Source organism: Leucoraja erinacea, chromosome 4 (genome assembly GCF_028641065.1).
Source record: "Leucoraja erinacea ecotype New England chromosome 4, Leri_hhj_1, whole genome shotgun sequence".
Lineage (NCBI taxonomy): Eukaryota > Metazoa > Chordata > Chondrichthyes > Rajiformes > Rajidae > Leucoraja > Leucoraja erinaceus.
The window spans coordinates 9,710,331-9,729,217 of record NC_073380.1 but is presented as its reverse complement, the minus strand read 5'-3'; the positions used below and the strand labels follow the sequence as shown (position 1 = coordinate 9,729,217).

At 40.6% G+C, this 18,887-nt stretch overlaps 1 protein-coding gene across 2 annotated transcripts in view; it reads left to right on the top strand.

The window, feature by feature from the left end:
* The window catches only part of LOC129696141 (copine-3-like), a 52,801-nt gene extending 35,462 nt beyond the window's left edge, over positions 1 to 17,339 (top strand). For both annotated transcript variants that reach the window (XM_055633651.1, XM_055633650.1), the window contains exons 12-16: positions 383 to 437; positions 522 to 573; positions 5,149 to 5,282; positions 13,601 to 13,837; positions 15,802 to 17,339. In XM_055633651.1, coding sequence (XP_055489626.1) covers positions 383 to 437; positions 522 to 573; positions 5,149 to 5,282; positions 13,601 to 13,837; positions 15,802 to 16,017 — 694 coding nt within the window. In that variant the 3' untranslated portion in view covers positions 16,018 to 17,339. The remainder of the gene's footprint in view (positions 1 to 382; positions 438 to 521; positions 574 to 5,148; positions 5,283 to 13,600; positions 13,838 to 15,801) is intronic.
* The last annotated feature ends 1,548 nt before the right edge of the window (positions 17,340 to 18,887 follow it).

Sequence of the window (18,887 nt, the reverse complement as noted above, 5' to 3'; positions counted from 1 at the left end):
AAGATTTAATAGGAATCAGAGGGGTCAATTTTTCACACAGTGGGTGGGTGTATGGGACAAGCTGCCAGAGGAGATAGTTGAGGCTGGGATTATCCCAATGTTTAAGAAACAGTTGGACAGGTACCTGGATAGGACAGGTTTGGAGGGATATGGACCAAACGCAGGCAAGGGTAGCTGGGACTTTGTTGGCTGGTGTGGGCGATTTTGGCCGACGGGCCTGTTTCCACACTGTATCACTCTGACTCTAGATCGTTTGTGCCGTTTACAGAATGATGATGACGAAGCTCACGTGCGAACAAATCTGAATTAGAATATGATATATTTTCTGTGGATCTTGATGAATGTACGTTTGATTCAAATGATGCCAAATATTTAATTACAGAGACAAGATGTTTCCAGTGTTAGGATTTGGTGCACAAATACCGCCAAACTGGCAGGTAAATGCAGATAATTTTGTGATTCATTATTTTACTTTATTGATATTCAAACAGCATTATATGATATTTATTTTCCTTTTTCAGGTATCGCATGAATTTCCAATTAATTTCAATTCTGCCAACCCATTCTGTTCAGGTATGGAATTCTATAAAATGTATGATATTGGGTTGGAAATAATAAATTTTGGGGAATGCATAATAAACTTGTTCATCATTTAACATAATTAGACATTTTTGTCCTGTCGGTTTTTATTCTAATTATTATTTCTTCTGAATCTCCGTTCAGGTAGTGATAATTTTGCCCTGGCAAAATTAGTAAATAACTACCAAAAAAAATTTGAGCTACGGAATAAAAGTGTGATCATATGGGATTTGTGAAAGGGTGTTGAGCTTCTGCTGTTGGAATAACTTGAGTCACACACAGTAGTTAAGATCCAAATACTTTATTAACGTTATAGCATAGGTAACCTCATCTTAGCACGTAACTCCAAAAGTGAGGGAGAAACAGCTGAGATGCTTTCGGTCAAACTAGTGGGCTTAACTACAAAGTATGACTCGTAACATGAGCCACACTGATCTGCACAGGGTTTAAAAAATACTCTGTTATACAGAGTATTGAACTAGATAACTGAGAATAATGGCTGCAGGTTCATTGCAGCAGGACATAAAAAGGTTTACTTTCGAAACTGACAAGGCAGCCCCTTCCTTTCATACTTGTGTAATGGTAATAAAGAAACAATGCAACATCTACTTCTCGTTCATGTTAAACAAAACTTCCTCATCTGCCTACAATACAATCAGTATTCCCTTGCCTGCTGACAGCACACTGATGGCAACAGAGCTGTTGAGAGGAAAGCTTCCTGTATGATACTTGTAACAGAGATTAAATGGAGGGAAAAGGGGTTGTATTACAGACAATCATGATACTGACAGTTTTCTAGGAACACAACTGTTGTACCATAGCTTTCTGTAACACTAACCCTTGATTCACCATTCAATCCCATGTTATAAGTTGAGATGCATTCCTATGGGATTTTTCTCTCTCAACAGCATTTTAAGGTGGGAAGGGTAGGAAAAACTATCTAACAGAATCATATGCCACAAGTAATATGCAGAGATTTTATGACTGCAGAACTAATTTGGAAATGACTCCTTTTAACCTCCAACCTCTAAATTAAAAAAAAAAAGAACCATTAATTAAAAAAAACTAATTTTTGTTAGTTTGTTTCTTTTGTTTTTAAGTTTTGTATATATTTATGGCTGCAAAATAGATCTCTGGGTATGACCATCCAGACTTTTGGATTATTAAATGGTATTAATTAAAATTCAAATGCAATAATTCAGAAAAATAAATAATAAGTAAAAGGGCCAGCGGTAGAGTTGCTGCCTTACAGTGCTTGCAGCGCCAGAGACCCGGGTTCGATCCCGACTACGGGTGCCATCTGTGCGGAGTTTGTATGTTCTCCCCGTGACCTGTGTGGGGTTTCTCTGAGATCTTCGGTTTCCTCCCACACTCCAAAGACTTTCAGGTATTGAAGTGATTGGCTTGGTAAATGTAAAAATTGGCCTTGGTGTGTGTAGGATAGTATTAAAATGTGGGGATCACTGATTGGCATGGACCTGGTGGGCCGATGGGCCTGTTTCCGTGCTGTATCACTAAATTAAACTAAAGTACCCACACTTGGGTGTAAAGCAGAGGCCCATGCAATGAATCTCCTTATTGCTTAAATGTAAGTTTACATTTGAAGGAGAATTTGTCCAAGATGTGTGGTATGGATCCTATGTGCTATGTAGATAAGAAAGTCTGCAAATTTGGACGTTTCATGTTTGTATCTTAAAGTCATTTTAATTGGCGAGAAACAAACCTCATTCATTTAGTGAGCTCCAGGGCACTGTGTTGTAAACATAATGTCCCCAGTAAAAAACAGGAGTAGAAAATAAGCATTTTTGAAGAGAAATTGCTTTCAGAGCTTTTCCTCTTCAGTTTTCTATCTGTTTTTTTTTTGTGAATATCCTGAAAGGGGATTATCCTATGCTATTCTAGAAATTCCCTTCCATGTCTGAAAACATGTACACTTTAACCTCCATCTTGGGCATGAATTAGATTGCATTATAAGTTCATATGTTCTAGGAGCAGAATTAGGCAATTCAGCACTTCTTGCCTACTGCACCGTTCAATCATGGCTGATCTATTTTTCCCTCTTAACCCCATTCTCCAGCCTTCACCCCATAACCCCTGACACCCGTACTAATCAAAAATCTATCAATCTCCACCTTTAAAAATATCCATTGACGTGGCCTCCACAGCTGTTTGCTGCAATGAATTCCACAGATTCACCACCCTCTGTCTAAAGGAATTCCTCCTCATCTCTTTTCTAAAGGTATGTCCTTTTATTCTGAGGCTGTGCCCTTTAGTTCTAGACTCTCATACTAGTGGAAACATCCATTCCATATTCACTCCCGCCAGGTCTTTATATTTTAATACATTCGATTTACAAGTGCATACAAACTGCTCAATGCAACCAACTGTGTTTTTGTGCACCATTAACCACCTAAACAGCCTATTTGTAGGCTTTTTGTAATTTATTTTAATCTCTAATTTTGGCTCTGAGCTTCATGGTCCTCTTTCTAATGAGCACAACCTGTCCTGTACCACGTTCACTGCACAGGTGAAGTATATGCTGAGATTGTGCGTACAAGTTCTTGGGTTGGGCCATGAAGTCACACCTCCTGGCTCATATTCTATCATTAATCCTAGGTTGGTGCCTGATATCCAATTTCTCTCTGATCTTTTCATGAATAAACCCACAGCCAATGCTCAAGAGCAAAATATTATAATATTTTAATTTATGTATTAAAAAAATATAATTATTTGTATTTTTATTAGAAGCAGTGTACAGTAGTATAGACCGCGGCATATGACAAAATGCATTTAATGTACATCTTCTATTTTTAATTTAACAAGAGAAAAATAGAACAAGAGAGAAAGAGCGAAAAAGAGATGTGTAAACCCCTAGGCTAGCAGATAGTGCAGTCCAGGAGTGAACGAGTAAAAGCCTATAGAAGAGAAAGAAGACAAAAACAAAAAATAATAAAGAAAAATAAAAAAAGAGACCCTTATGTGTTGATATACCTGTAAAGAAGTCTCACCAACACATCGTGTCTTTACTAATAGTTTATTGATAGTTCACAAGCATTGCTGTTCTAGCTGTACATGGTCTGTCACCGGAGCTAGAGAGAGAGAACTATGGGTGGGGAGGTTGCAATTATACATCTAATAAGGGGAGTGGTTAGTAGTGGTGAGGTCACTATGTTAAAGGTACATGCACTAGTCATCTACAATACCTGCTTCGTTTCTCACCACACCCATCACCCTGTTCGTGAATTGGTTTAATTCCAGAGTTGTGTCGCACTATACTATACTTGTAATGAATCAATAAAAGGAGACCATATCTTTAAAAATTGCTCTGATTTTCCTGCCAAGACGAGTCTCATATCTTCAAAAATGTTATAATAATTTGATCCCCAGAAGGTATTAATTTATAATTTATGATTCAGCATTTGTTGTATAAATTATATTATGATTCTCAGAAACCACCTGATGCATAATACAATACTTTAGCTTTGTGTGTGCACTTTGCACGTACTACAATGTTCAGGTCTCCTCTATTATTTCAAAGTAAAAGATCCCCTAAGAGCTTATCTTTTTGGATTAAACATTATAATTTAAGACTATTTAAGAATATAATATAACCCAAAAGACTCAAAGCATTACAGATAATTGCCTTATTGTTAAATATGTAAAATATTTTTTAGCAATGTCTTTTCGGAAAGCATTGTAACATGGTAGACTATTGACCGTAAGATATAGAAGCAGAATTGGGCCTTTCAGCCCATCGAGTCTGCTCCGCCATTCGATCATGGCTGATCTATTATTTGTATCTCAATCCCATTGTCCTGCCTTCTCTCTATCATCTTTGAGTCCTTACTAATCTTGAACTCTGCTTTAAATATACCCAATGTCTTGGCCTCCGCCACCATCTGTGGCGATGAATTCCACAAATTCACCACACTCTGGCTAAAGAAATTCCTCCTCATCTCCATTCTAAAGGTACGTATTTTTATTCTGAGGTTGTGCCCTCTGGTCCTAGACTCCTCCACTACTGGAAACATCCTATCCACGACCACTTTATATCGGCCTTTCATTATTTGGAAGGTTTCAATGAGATCTCCACTTATTCTTCTAAACACCAGCGTTACAGATCCAGAGCCATCAAACACTCCGTAAATATTTTGTTTGTTAATATTACTGATCAAAATTTGTCTTGCACATCAGTAATAGAAATTTTGCAGATAAAGTCGCATTTCAAATTTATGGAGAATATTGTGTAGGAAGGAACTGCAGATGCTGGTTTAAACCGAAGATAGATACAAAGAGCTGGAGTAAGTCTGCGGGACAGGCAGCATCGCTGGAGAGAAGGAATGGATGACGTTTTGAGTCGACCTCGAACCAAAATCCATTCCTTCTCTTTAGAGATGCTGCTTGTCCCGCTGACTAACTCCAGCTTTTTGTATCTATCTTATGGAGAATATTGACTTGGCCGCAGAAACAGCTTTTACGTAGTGAATATAAGTAAAATGTCTTGCGCTTAAAAATGTAACCATGGTAGATTGTCATCCAGTAACTAACTTTCTCCAATTTCCATGTTAGGAGTACAAGGGATTGTGGACACCTATCGTAAGTGTCTTCCTCAAATTCGACTTTATGGACCAACAAATTTTTCCCCCATTATAAACCACGTTGCAAAATTTGCAGCTACAGCAGCACAACAGCCAACTGCATCGGTGAGTTCAGCAAAAACATTGCAGGTATCGGAGATGTGCAGTAAAACTGCAATGCTGGAAAACGTCTGTGCATGGCGTGGGGGACAGGGCGAGTTAACGTTTTGTTCTGTCAATTTTGCACATGCAGGATTATTTAGCTACAAGAAGAGGCCTTTGTGTATCTGCAGATATTTTTTAATTTTATAATACGCTAGCAGGAAGGTATTAATTGCTTCTGCAAACTTCTGTGCCCAGATGTGATTGTGGGGGAAAAAAGGACACAAAGTGCTGGAGAAACTCTGTGAACCAAGCAGCCCATCTGGAGAACATGGAATGGTGACATTCCATGTTTTCCAGAGATTAGACGTGGATCTCTGGAGACCATTAATAGGTAATGTTTAGGGCCGGGTCCCTTCTTCAGTCTGAAGAAGGGTCCTGAACCAAAACGTCACCTTTCCATATTCTCCAGAAGTGCTGCTTGATCCACTGAGTTACTCAAGGACTTTGACTTTTTTTTAAAATAAAGGAGCATCTGCAGAACTTTGTATCCTGATTTGTCAGTTTGTTTTTCTTGGAATTACATGTGGATATTCCTGTAATAATTTTGGGAAAGTTGTAAAAAGATTTAATTTGTATGCAGTATTTGTAATGATTGTTTTATTAATAATATTACTTTACCTGAAAGATTCTCGTGTGTGTGTGTGGTGTGTGTGTGTGTGTGTGTGTGTGTGTGTGTGTGTGTGTGTGTGTGTGTGTGTGTGTGTGTGTGTGTGTGTGTGTGTGTGTGTGTGTTTGCACGATTTCACTGATGATTGGGTGGCACACTGCCTTTCAGCCTGGTTTCATCCTGACCTTGCATGCTGATCATGTGGAGTTTGCACGTTCTATCTGTGACTGCGTGGGTTTCCTCTGCTGGCTGTGGCTTTTGCCCACATCCCAAAGAAGTGGGTTTCTAGGTTGATTGGATCTTGTAAATTGCTGCTAGTGTGCAGGCAATGTATGAGAAAGTGGGAAAACATGAAACTAGTGTGACCAGGTGATCGATGGACTAAGTGGACTGAAGGGTCTGTTTCCATGCTATCTAAACGCAGTGTCTCGGAATACTCTCTCCATCCACAGCCACTGAAATAATTAAATGTACTAATTAGGCACTTTACAATAAACTAAAGCCCCTGTTGCACTTGCGTGTCCTTGGCACGCTAATTACGCGACCTCGTGGTCACGCGACGGTCCCGTGAAGGTCGCGGATAATTTCATGCGTTCGTACAACCGTCTGGAGCGAGTGACGTCATTTGAAGATGGACACACAATGCTGGAGTAACTCAGCGGGACCGGCAGCATCTCTGGAGAGAAGGAATGAGTGACGTTTTGTGTCGAGACTCTTCTTCAGTCTGAAAGAAGGGTCTTGACCCGAAACGTCACCCATTGCTTCTCTCCAGAGATGCTGCCTGAGTTACTCCAGCATTTTGTGTCTATCTTCAATTTTCTTGGCCCCGCTCTGGGAGTAGAAGTGGGGGCAGATTAGGACCGCAACGGCCGTGAGCCCCAGGCCGAGTTTGGCGATCGTTTGCCTGCTTCTGCTGCTGTTGGAGGTGAGACGTTGCGTCGCGCTTGGGTCTTGGGCCTGTCCCACTTTGGCCGTCAGTTACGCGACAGGCCGTTGGCGCGCAAAGATTTTGTTCGCTACAAAATTTCGGAGCGCCGCGCGATACTGCGCACAACTCCATACCCTCCACGCTTCTCAGTGGGACCGGCCCCGCGCGGCCATACGATGCCGTTCGCATCAACGCGATGACAAGATCGAGTAATTTGCGTGCCAAGGACACGTAAGTGGGACGGGCCCTTAACACTTAAACTAAACAAAGAGAAAGGATCTCAAATAACATTTGCCAATGAAGCAGCAATACTTAGCACTTCCCACAAAGATTCCAATGGAGATTCTTTTCCAATATATGCTACTGACAGATTCCTGCCGTATGATGGGTTTAATATCAAGTTGGCTGAACAGATAATCACACTTAAATATTCTTGCATAAAATATGCAAGGAAATAAAACCCACAATTCTTAATTGACCTTCGTGAACATGAAATGTAGGCTGAAACCTTGCACATCATCATATTTGAAGATTTTCCACACATAGAATGGGAAACACATTCTGTAAATGGGCTGGATGGTTTGGAGTTTGTAAAATATTTGTAGGATAGTTTTTTGCAGCAATACATTGAGGCACCTACTAGAGAAGGGGCAGTGCTGGACCTCCTGTTAGGAAATGAGACGGGTCAGGTGATGGAGGTATGCGTTGGGGAACACTTAGGGTCCAGTGATCACAATACCATTAGTTTCAATATAATTATGGAGAGGGTCAGAACTGGACCTAGGGTTGAGATTTTTGATTGGAGAAAGGCTAACTTTGATGAGATGCGAAAGGATTTAAAAGGAGTGAATTGGACCATTTTGTTTTATGGGAAGGATGTAGAAGAGAAATGGAGGACATTTAAAGGGGAAATTTTAAGAATCTTTAAGTCCCTGTTCGGCTGAAAGGAAATAGTAAAAATTGGAAAGAGCCATGGTTTTCAAGGGAAATTGGACACTTGGTTCGGGAAAAGAGAGAGATCTACAATAATTATAGGCAGCATGGAGTGAATGAGGTGCTTGAGGAGTATAAAGAATGTAAAAAGAATCTTAAGAAAGAAATTAGAAAAACTAAAAGAAGATATGAGGTTGCTTTGGCAAGTAAGGTGAAAGTAAATCCAAAGGGTTTCTACAGCTACATTAATAGCAAAAGGATAACGAGGGATAAAATTGGTCCATTGGAGAGACGGAGTGGACAGCTATCTGCAGAGCCAAAAGAGATGGGGGAGATATTGAACAATTTATTTTCTTCGGTATTCACCAAGGAGAAGGATATTGAATTATGTGAGGTAAGGGAAACAAGTAGAGTAGCTATGGATACTATGAGATTCAAAGAAAAAGAAGTACTGACACTTTTGAAAAATATAAAAGTGGATAAATCTCCAGATCCTGACAGGATATTCCCTAGGACATTGAGAGAAGTTAGTGTAGAAATAGCAGGGGCTATGACAGAAATATTGCAAATGTCATTAGAAACGGGAATAGTGCCCGAGGATCGGCGTACTGCGCATGTTGTTCCATTGTTTAAAAAGGGTTCTAAGAGTAAACCTAGCAATTATAGGCCTGTTAGTTTAACTTCAGTGGTGGGCAAATTAATGGAAAAGATACTTAGAGATAATATATATAATCATCTGGATAAACAGGGTCTGATTAGGAACAGTCAACATGGATTTGTGCCTGGAAGGTCATGTTTGACTAATCTTCTTGAATTTTTTGAAGAGGTTACTAGGGAAATTGATGAGGGTAAAGCAGTGGATGTTGTCTATATGGACTTTGGTAAGGCCTTTGACAAGGCTCCTCGTGGAAGGTTGGTTAAGAAGGTTCAACTGTTGGGTATAAATGCAGGAGTAGCAAGATGGATTCAACAGTGGCTGAATGGGAGACGCCAGAGAGTAATGGTGGATGGCTGTTTGTCAGGTTGGAGGCAGGTGACTAGTGGGGTGCCTCGGGGATCTGTGTTGGGTCCACTGTTGTTTGTCATGTACATCAATGATCTGGATGAAGGTGTGGTAAATTGGATTAGTAAGTATGCAGATGATACTAAGATAGGTGGTGTTGTGGATAATGAAGTAGATTTCCAAAGTCTATAGAGAGATTTAGGCCATTTGGAAGAATGGGCTGAAAGATGGCAGATGGAGTTTAATGCTGATAAGTGTGAGGTGCTACATCTTGGCAGGACAAATCAAAATAGGACGTACATGGTAAATGGTAGCGAATTGAGGAATGCAGTTGAACAGAGGGATCTAGGAATAACTGTGCATAGTTCCCTGAAGGTGGAATCTCATGTAGATAGGGTGGTAAAGAAAGCTTTTGGTATGCTAGCCTTTATAAATCAGAGTCTTGCGTATAGAAGTTGGGATGTAATGATAAAATTGTACAAGGCATTGGTGAGACCAATTCTGGAGTATGGTGTACAATTTTGGTTGCCCAATTATAGGAAGGATGTCAACAAAATAGAGAGAGTGCAGAGGAGATTTACTAGAATGTTGCCTGGGTTTCAGCAACTAAGTTTCAGAGAAAGGTTGAATAAGTTAGGTCTTTAGTCTCTGGAGCGCAGAAGGTTAAGGGGGACTTGATAGAGGTCTTTAAAATGATGAGAGGGATAGACAGAGTTGACGTGGACAAGCTTTTCCCATTGAGAGTAGGGAAGATTCAAACAAGAGGACATGACTTCAGAATTAAGGGACAGAAGTTTAGGGGTAACATGAGGGGGAACTTCTTTACTCAAAGAGTGGTAGCTGTGTGGAATGAGCTTCCAGTGGAAGAGGTGGAGGCAGGTTCAATTTTATCATTTAAAAATAAATTGGATAGGTATATGGATGGGAAGGGAATGGAGGGTTATGGTCTGAGTGCGGGTAGATGGGACTAGGGGAGAATAATTGTTCGGCACGGACTTGTAGGGCCGAGATGGCCTGTTTCCGTGCTGCAATTGTTATATGGTTATAAGATAGTTTAGTTTATTGTCACGTGTACCAAGGCACAGTGAAAAGCTTTTGTCGCGTGCTAACCAGTCAGCGGAAAGACAATACATGATTGCAATCGAGCCATTTACAGTGTATAGATACATGATAAAGGGAATATGTGAATAATGTTTAGTGCAAGATAAAGCCCGTAAAGTTCGATCAAGGATTGTCCGAGGGTCTCCAATAAGGTAGATAGTAGATAGTGCACTCTAGTTGGGGTAGGATGGTTCAGTTGCCTGATAACAGCTGGGAAGAAACTGTCCCTGAATGTGGAGGTTTGCGTTTTCACACTTCTATACTTGTTGCCCGATGGGAGAGGGGAGAAGAGGGAATGGCCAGCGTGTGACTCGATCTTGATTATGTTGCTGGCCTTGCTGAGGCAAAGTGAGGTATAAACGGAGTCAATAGAAGAGAGGTTGGTTTGTGTGATGGTCTGAGCTGCGTCCACAATTCTCTGCAATTTCTTTTAGAAACATGGAAACATAGAAAATAGGTGCAGGAGTAGACCATTTGGCCCTTTGAGCCCGCACCGCCATTCAATGTGATCATGGCTGATCATCCAACTCAGTATCCTGTACCTGCCTTCTCTCCATACCCCCTGATCCCTTCAGCCACAAGGGCCACATCTAACTCCCTCTGAAATATAGCCAATGAACTGGCCTCAACTACTCTCTGTGGCAGAGAGTTCCAGAGATTCACCACTCTCTGTGTGAAAAAAGTTCTTCTCATCTCGGTCCTAAAGGATTTCCCCTTTATCCTTAAACTGTGACCCCTTGTCCTGGACTTCCCCAACATCGGGAATAATCTTCCTGCATCTAGCCTGTCCAACCCCTTAAGAATTTTGTACGTTTCTATAAGATCCCCCCTCAATCTTCTAAATTCTAGCTAGTACAAGTCTTTCTTCATATGAAAGCCCTGACATCCCAGGAATCAGTCTGGTGAACCTTCTCTGCACTCCCTCTATAGCACGAATGTCTTTCCTCAGTCTTATTCAGTCTCCTTCTTATGTTCTTGGATGGAGCTGTTCCCAAACCAAGCTGTGATGCATCCCGATAAAATACTTTCTATGGCGCATCTGTAGAAGTTGGTGAGAGTTGTTGGGGACGTGCCAAACTACATTAGAGAAAAAATAAAATTCCTAACCATAGAGGCTATGCAGTTGAAACTTTTGCTCTATTTTACATTGGATCCAGCTGCTGGGGTTGGGTGAACTGGAATTCGTGTCAGTTCATTTCCCTTGATTGTAATGGAGAAAGTTGGAAAAACAGTAGCATATTGATGTATGTGTGATGACTGATAGCTGCTATGGTATTTTCCAGTTAAATGATTCTGATGTCAAAATTGTGACATTTTAATTTTATTGTTGTCACCTGCACCGAACTACAGTGAAAAGTTTTGTTTTTGCATGCTATCCAAATAGATCAGATATATCATATATCAATACAGTCAGGTCAAACTCGGATACAATAATTAGAGCAAAAGGAAAGCTATGGAGGGCAGACTATAGTTCTCGGCATTGTCGCCCATCAGTTCCATGGACAAAGTCCAATGTCTACAATGGGGTATAGGTGAATCAGACAGTACCAATAGACAATAGGTGCAGGAGTAGACCATTCAGCCCTTCGAGCCAGCACTGCCATTCAATGTGATCATGGCTGATCATCCACAATCAGTACCCCGTTCCCGCCTTCTCCCCATATCCCCTGATCCCCCTCCACTATCTTTAAAGGCCCTATCTAGCTATCTTGAAAGTATCCAGAGAACCGGCCTCCACCACCCTCTGAGGCAGAGAATTCCACAGACTCACAACTCTCTGTGTGAAAAAGTGTTTCCTCGTCTCCGTTCTAAATGGCTTGCCCCTTATTCTTAAATTGTGGCCCCTGGTTCTGGACTCCCCCAACACCGGGGACATGTTTCCTGCCTCTAGCATGTCCAAACCCTTAATAATCTTGTATGTTTCAATACGATCCCCTCTCAACATTCTAAATTCCAGAGTATATAAGCCCAGCCGCTCCATTCTCTCAGCATATGACAGTCCCGCCATCCCGGGAATTAACCTTGTAAACCTACGCTGCACTCCCTCAATAGCAAGAATGTCCTTCCTCAAATTTGAAGACCAAAACTGTACCCTAACTTATGGAAGGTCCGTTCAGAAGCCAGGTAAGAGAGGAGTGGGACAAGTCTTTGACTATGTTATTGCTTTTCCCAGGCAGCATGAAGTGTAGATGGAGTCTATGGTGGTAATTTGGGCGATGGATGGTCAGCATGGACTCAGTGGTCCAATGAGCCTGTTTTCATGCTGTGTTTATTAACTAAACATATAGTGTTGATGCATTCTCCTGGATAGTTTCAGAATATCAGTAATGTTTGCATATGGATAAAGCATAACAGTTCCCTGATTGGAATAATATATATAATGGTGTGATAAGATATAAACTAGTCATCAAGATAAAAGCAGCATTTGTATTTGGATAAACTGATTATTGAACCACAAATATAAGAGTCAGAAAATATACTTGCTGGTTGACAAATAATTGAACATGGTATTTTAACAATCACTCATTCCCGATACAATTATATCATATTTTACATTGACATCAAGTCACTTCTTAGAGGCAACCTTTTAATAAATGAAGAGATTGCAACTGAGAACTATTATTTCCTCACGTTACTTTTTGCATTAAGTTCCATGTTGACCACGTGTCCCACCTTTGGTTATTAGCACCAGAACTTTTTATCTTACAACTTGTTTTAATCCACTTTCCTGATGCCATCTCTTGAATACATTGACTCTTAGGATAATATAAAACTGGTATTGTTATTCTTTGCAGTTATTCGTTATTTTCGAATAGATAGATACCTGATTTTCACCTAAATTTAAGTGGTATGTCATAAACTCTAGATGTGTTTTAAAGTAAAATGTATTGCCTTGGAATTTTTGAGCCTTGGATTCTTGGTTGGCTTTTAGTGATGTGTCTGTAATACTCTCACCCTTTGTGTTTAGTTTTTAGTTTAGTTTAGAGACTTGTGGTTTCTGGAAACTTGTGGTTTCTGGAAACTTGTGGTTTCATTCATTGAGTCGGGGATGTTCTATCATGCTTCAGGGTAGATGTCATTAAAGTGTTTGATATTGAATACTTCAAGGCGATGTATGATATGTATCCCACTACCAAATTCATTTGGGAAACACCAACCATTTCTATGGCAAGCATGTCAAGTTACAAGTGACACATGCGTAGTAAGGAACTGCAGATGCTGGTTTAAATTGAAGATAGGCACAAAATGATGGAATAACTCAGCGGGAGATAGGCAGCATCTCTGGAGATAAGGAATAGGTGATATTACAGACTGGAACCTTTCTTCAGTCTGTTCACCTTTTGCCTGCCGTGCTTTGTCCTGCCTTTCCCTTCCCCTCCCTCTTCGAGCTTTTCCCTCTCCGACTCTCAGACTGAAGACCCGAAACGTCACTAATTCCTTCACTCCAGAGATGCTGCCTGTCCCGCTGAGTTTTTTAACACCATTTTAACATGTGGCTGTCCATACTTGGGCAATACACTTTTTGAGCTTCATCACTTGCAGTGAGGCCACATATCCAGAGGAGAACATGTGCGTGATTTCAGAGTATCTCTGTGTCCTTTTATTTTTCGAAACCATGTACAGTGTGATAAATACTTAAATATAACACCAAGGTGAAGCTCTTGGACATTGGTATAATTTGTGATTTTTTTTTTTGTTTTTAACAGCAATATTACATCTTGCTGATCATTACAGACGGAGTGATAACAGACTTGGATGAAACTAGACATGCCATTGTGAATGCTTCTAAGCTGCCATTATCTCTGATCATTGTTGGTGTTGGTGAGGCAGATTTCACTGCCATGGAGTTTCTGGACGGTGATGACGGAGTTCTGAGATCTCCGACTGGAGAAGCAGCAGTCCGAGACATTGTCCAGTTTGTGCCATATAGGAAATTCCAGAATGTGAGTATTTTCTGTTAAGCTGGTATTCAAATATTGAGGCCAAAGAGGCAAAGAAGTAACTGGTGTGCAGGAGAGTAATAATTTAAATATTTAGTCCGCTCCACAGGGCAAGACTTCTTTTCTTCACCATTGTTGATGCTGGTGAACTGCAATCCTTTTACGAGTTCCAAACACCGTGATCTATGTGACATTTAAGTTGCAATACATCCCTTGCACACCAAGCGCTGGAATAACTCGATAGGTCAGGTAACATCTCTAGAGAAAAAGGATAGGTGACTTGGATCGGGACTCCAGAGCTGCTGCCTGACCCACTGAGTTATTCCTGCATTTTGTGTCCATCTTTGGTACCAACCAACATCTGCAGATCTTAGTTTCACTTCATAATCTCACATCATTCAAGGCCTAAAACAAGTCTCCCTTGGTTTTTGAGTCATCTGGTACTTGTACATAACATTCAGAGTAGCAATACCGCACATAAGCAGGCCCTCCTGCCCAACTCATCTTGGCTGGTTGAAATGTCCATCTAATCTTGAACATTGAATTCTTTAACTTCAAGTAGCCCTCGCTTTCCGCCCCCTCGCTTTCCGTCCCCTCTCCTTCCCCAGTTCTCCTTCCTGTTTTACTGCCTTCAACTACTTTCTATTTCTGTACCACCCACTCCCCTGACATCAGTCTGAAGAAGGGTCTCGTCCCGAAACATCACCCATTCCTTCTCTCCAGAGATACTGCTTGTCCCGCTGAGTTACTCCAACATTTTGTGTCTATCTTTGATTGAAACCAGCATCTTCAGTTCTTTCCTAACCATCTAATCTAGTCCACTTGCCTGCATTAGGGCCATATCCTTCTAAACATTTTTTTCCTATCCATCTATCTGTCCAAATGTCTTATAAATATTCTACCTGCCTCAACCACGCTCACTGGCAGTTCGTTCGATATACCCACCGTGTGAAATTACTCCTTATTAAATCTTCCCACTCTCGCCTTAAAACGATGTTCTCTAGTTTTTGAGTGCCTTTTCCTGAGAAAAAGAGTAAGCTTTTGCCTTATACATTCCCTGGTAACGTTACACCAGTTTTTCCACTTTGAAAGACATGACCCGAAATTCGGGAAATTCGGGTTGTCTTCAGGGTAATTTTAGGGAAATGAAATAATATCGGGAAATTTCCTGGCCCGTTAAGCCTTCCTGAACGGATCATGAGCGACTTCTGCCCCAACTGCACACGAGCGGATACCGGGCACACTGCGCACGTGTTGGGAGACGCGACGGGGTCCAATCAAACCCGCGGGATGATTTATGGAGAAAAAGTATGTGTGTGTATATTCACGACCTGCGCAGTTGGGGGTGGCCCATCAGCCGCGTCACAATTGAAAATGCCTTCTCCATGCACATGCGCAGTGGGCCCGGTATCCGCACGTGCACAGTTGGGGCAGCAGTTGCACATGTGCAGTTGGGGAAGGCTTATCGGGCCAGGAAATACCATCAAATTCCAAGAAATTTGGAATTCTATTTCAGGAAAAAAAAATGGAGGTGTGGAAACACTGCGTTATACACACAATGTGTAAGATCATCCCTCGGCCTCTTGTGCTCTAGTCCTGGTAATCTTCTCTGTGGTTTTTCCGGCTTAATGCCATCTTTCCGACAGCAGTTTGATTAAAACTGAACACTATACTCCTAGTGTGGTCTCACCAAAGTCTTGTACAACTCCTGTAATGCCCTGAATGATTAAGGCCAGCATGCCAATGTTGTCTTCACCATGTAATCATAAGTTTAAATCATAGGAGCAGAATTAGGCAATTTGGCCTGGAGTTTACTCCACTATTCATTCGGTTATGGCTGATCTATGTCAGGCGTTTGTGTGCCCCTGTAAATAAATGTGGATTTAATTAAAATGAATCATTTGTTTTGAAGGTGCCACCCTATCAGAGGACCAACAATTCTTAAGTTTCTGTTTGTCTGTCCACAGGCTGCCAAAGAAGCTCTTGCACAAAGTGTACTGGCTGAAGTTCCTCGCCAAGTTACCTGCTACTTTAACGCACGCAAACTCTCTCCTCTAAGTAGGCCAACGCCTTCAAATGAACAGAAGCCGTCAAATGAGCAGACGCCATCAAATGTACAGAAGTCGGCAAATGACCAAGACCTGCAAGGGGAACTAAACCTTGAAGACGGTTTGGATTTCTAATTGATGGGGAGTTACAGTTTCTGAAATATGCTTATGTCAAGGTGCCATTGCATTTGTTAGTCCTATGTAAACATATAGTTATTAATAAAATATCCAATTTAAAGTCAAAAGCCAACAAATTGGTGTTCTTCCACATCAATAATTATTTTCTATTTTGGACATTTTCCAAAGCAAGTAGTTCTTATTAGTTTGGTGCCCTGGGTCTTGACATAGGTGTGTGTCTGTGCACAAGATCTGAAAGGAATTATGCAATGCTTTTGATCTTTGTTATTGTACAGAGTTTACAGGCTATTTGGTCTCTATTAGTTTGGGCATTTCCAAATCAATGAAGAGTCAATCAATCAGTTTCGCTACCTATGACCGTATAGGTTGATGGAGTACAAGGTTAGAAGCCGTCCAGTTTCAGTTGTTTGGGTCTTGAGCATTGATATTATTTAAAGCATGCATACAAAACTGAAAAGTGGCCAATTGTATGAGTTTCAATCTGACTGACAGTTTCAATCATCAATAAAAGCAATTTAATGTCATCAACATGATTTAATGGATTTGTACTGATTAAGTCAGCAAGTCTGTAACCAGAACATTGTATTTTCATTTTCACCTTGGTGTAACTAGACAGCAATTATATTTAAAAGGCAGCATTAGAAATTAAAAAATACTCGGCATGCTGGCTTCAGATAATGTCTTGGCTGCTCTATCAACTTGATCTTTAGTGTCAATAACATGAGTTAGTTACACCAGTGCTCAGCATCATTGGAGCAGCTTTCACCACAAAATGGTGGCTCATTGTGAAAGAGAAGAGACAAGCAGAAATCAAAAAGCATCTTTTTACTCAAAACCTTACTTAGCACTGCAATCACTTTCCATTGAAACAATAGACTTCTGCTTCTTTCCTGCTCTGCGCACACACACTGCATGACGCCTCAGTACAAAATGTTCTGAATTTAAAAATAAAACATTGAGGAACATTTCTGTTATACTATGGTTAGCTGTTATGAACCAACAGTCAGTTTGAATTATGCAAGAAAAACATTCAACTTTGTAGATTTACCTTTGTGCCATATTGTTTTCTTGCATTGTTTTCATTTTTGACTCTATATATGTTTAATGCAAGTATTGGTTTGTAACAATGAAATAGAAATTATTCATGTTGTGTAATTTTTATATGATGTCATGCGCCATTTGGAATTAAAAAAAATTGAAGACTTGGCCAAAATTGTATGGGCTTGTTTCAAGAAAATAAATGTGCTTATGAGAATCTGTAAACAATGAATGTTATAGCTCTTTCTGCAATAAAGGAAGCATAGAAGGCTTGCATACGACATTGTTGTCTTATTATACAGATTAATATTATTCTTATATTTTGATTATCAAACAGTTTCTTATGAGTGAAAAAAGGAATCTAATCACCTGATTGGCTTTTGATGTGTCCATATCTTTCTATTTCCACTTCCGGTTTTAAGCACCTTCTGGTAATTAAAAATCTGAACAAATTTGGCAAAACTGCATTTGTGCCATTGTTCATGTTTGCATATATTTATCATAAGTTTTGGTATCATGCGTCAGAAAACACCAATGAGCAATGTGCTGCAATTTTACAAAATATACCTTTCCAAGACAATGACTTTGGGACTTTAAACTGTGTTGAGTGTTTATTTTGTTATTATTCTATGTTATGACTGCAGGCTAAACCATTTTGTTGCACTGAAAAGTGCAATGACAATAAAATTAAATCCAATCCAATCCAATCCAAAAGGTTTATCAAAGGTGACTGGCGAAAGAGAGGGATGTTGGGAGAAAGATGGAAGATCCACCCAAAATAATTTGGGGTGACTGGAAAAGCTTTGTCAACTCTGAAAACTATCTCCCGGTTGCCAAGCATTTTAACTCTCCTTCCCACTCCAATACTGACCTATCTATCCTAGGCCTCCTCTACTGTCTGTGTAAGACCACACGCAAATTGGAAGATAAGCACCTCGTATTTCGCTTTTGCAGTTGACAACCCCAGCTAAGGGAAGGACTGTTTCGAAGCCTGATAGTAGAAGGGAAGAAGTCATTTCTGAGACCGGCAGTGCGTGCTTTCAAGGTTCAGTACCTTCTGCCAGATGGGAGCAGGGAGAAAATGGAATGACTGGGGTGGGCCAAGTCTTTGATTATGTTGATTATTAATTATTATTACTTTTCTAGATACTAGTAATTGGCTCCTGAACTATTGGCAAACAATTATAATATAGGATCTACTGAAAATTGTGGATAGGGAATTAGTTGTTTGTGCTTGTACATAAAAAAATGTAATTATCATACTTTCCTTCTCACAAAATACACAAAGTGCTGGAGTAATTTACCAGTTAGACAAATATGCTGGAGAAACTCAGCGGGTGAGGCAGCATCTTTGGAGCGAAGGAATAGGCAACGTTTCGGGTCGAGACCCTTCTTCAGATTGATTTAGCAGGTCAGGTAGCATCTCTGGAGAACATGGATAGGTGATGTTTCTGGCCAGGACCTTCAGACTGAGTGAGGAGGGGGGAGAGCTGGGAGAGCAGAGAGGCAGGACAAAGCTCTGTTGCTGCCAACCTGCTGCCTAATTTTTACAGAGAAAGATCATCACTGAAATTCTTCTCTCAAATGTTGTCATGAAGTTACACCTCACCTGCAACAAACTCTCGACTGGACTGAACCAGGAACATAGAAACATAGAAAATAGGTGCAGGAGTAGGCCATTCGGCCCTTCCAGCCTGCACCGCCATTCAATATGATCATGGCTGATCATCTAACTCAGTATCCTGTACCTGCCTTCTCTCCATACCCCCTGATCCCTTTAGCCACAAGGGCCACATCTATTAAATATAGCCAATGAACTGTGGCCTCAA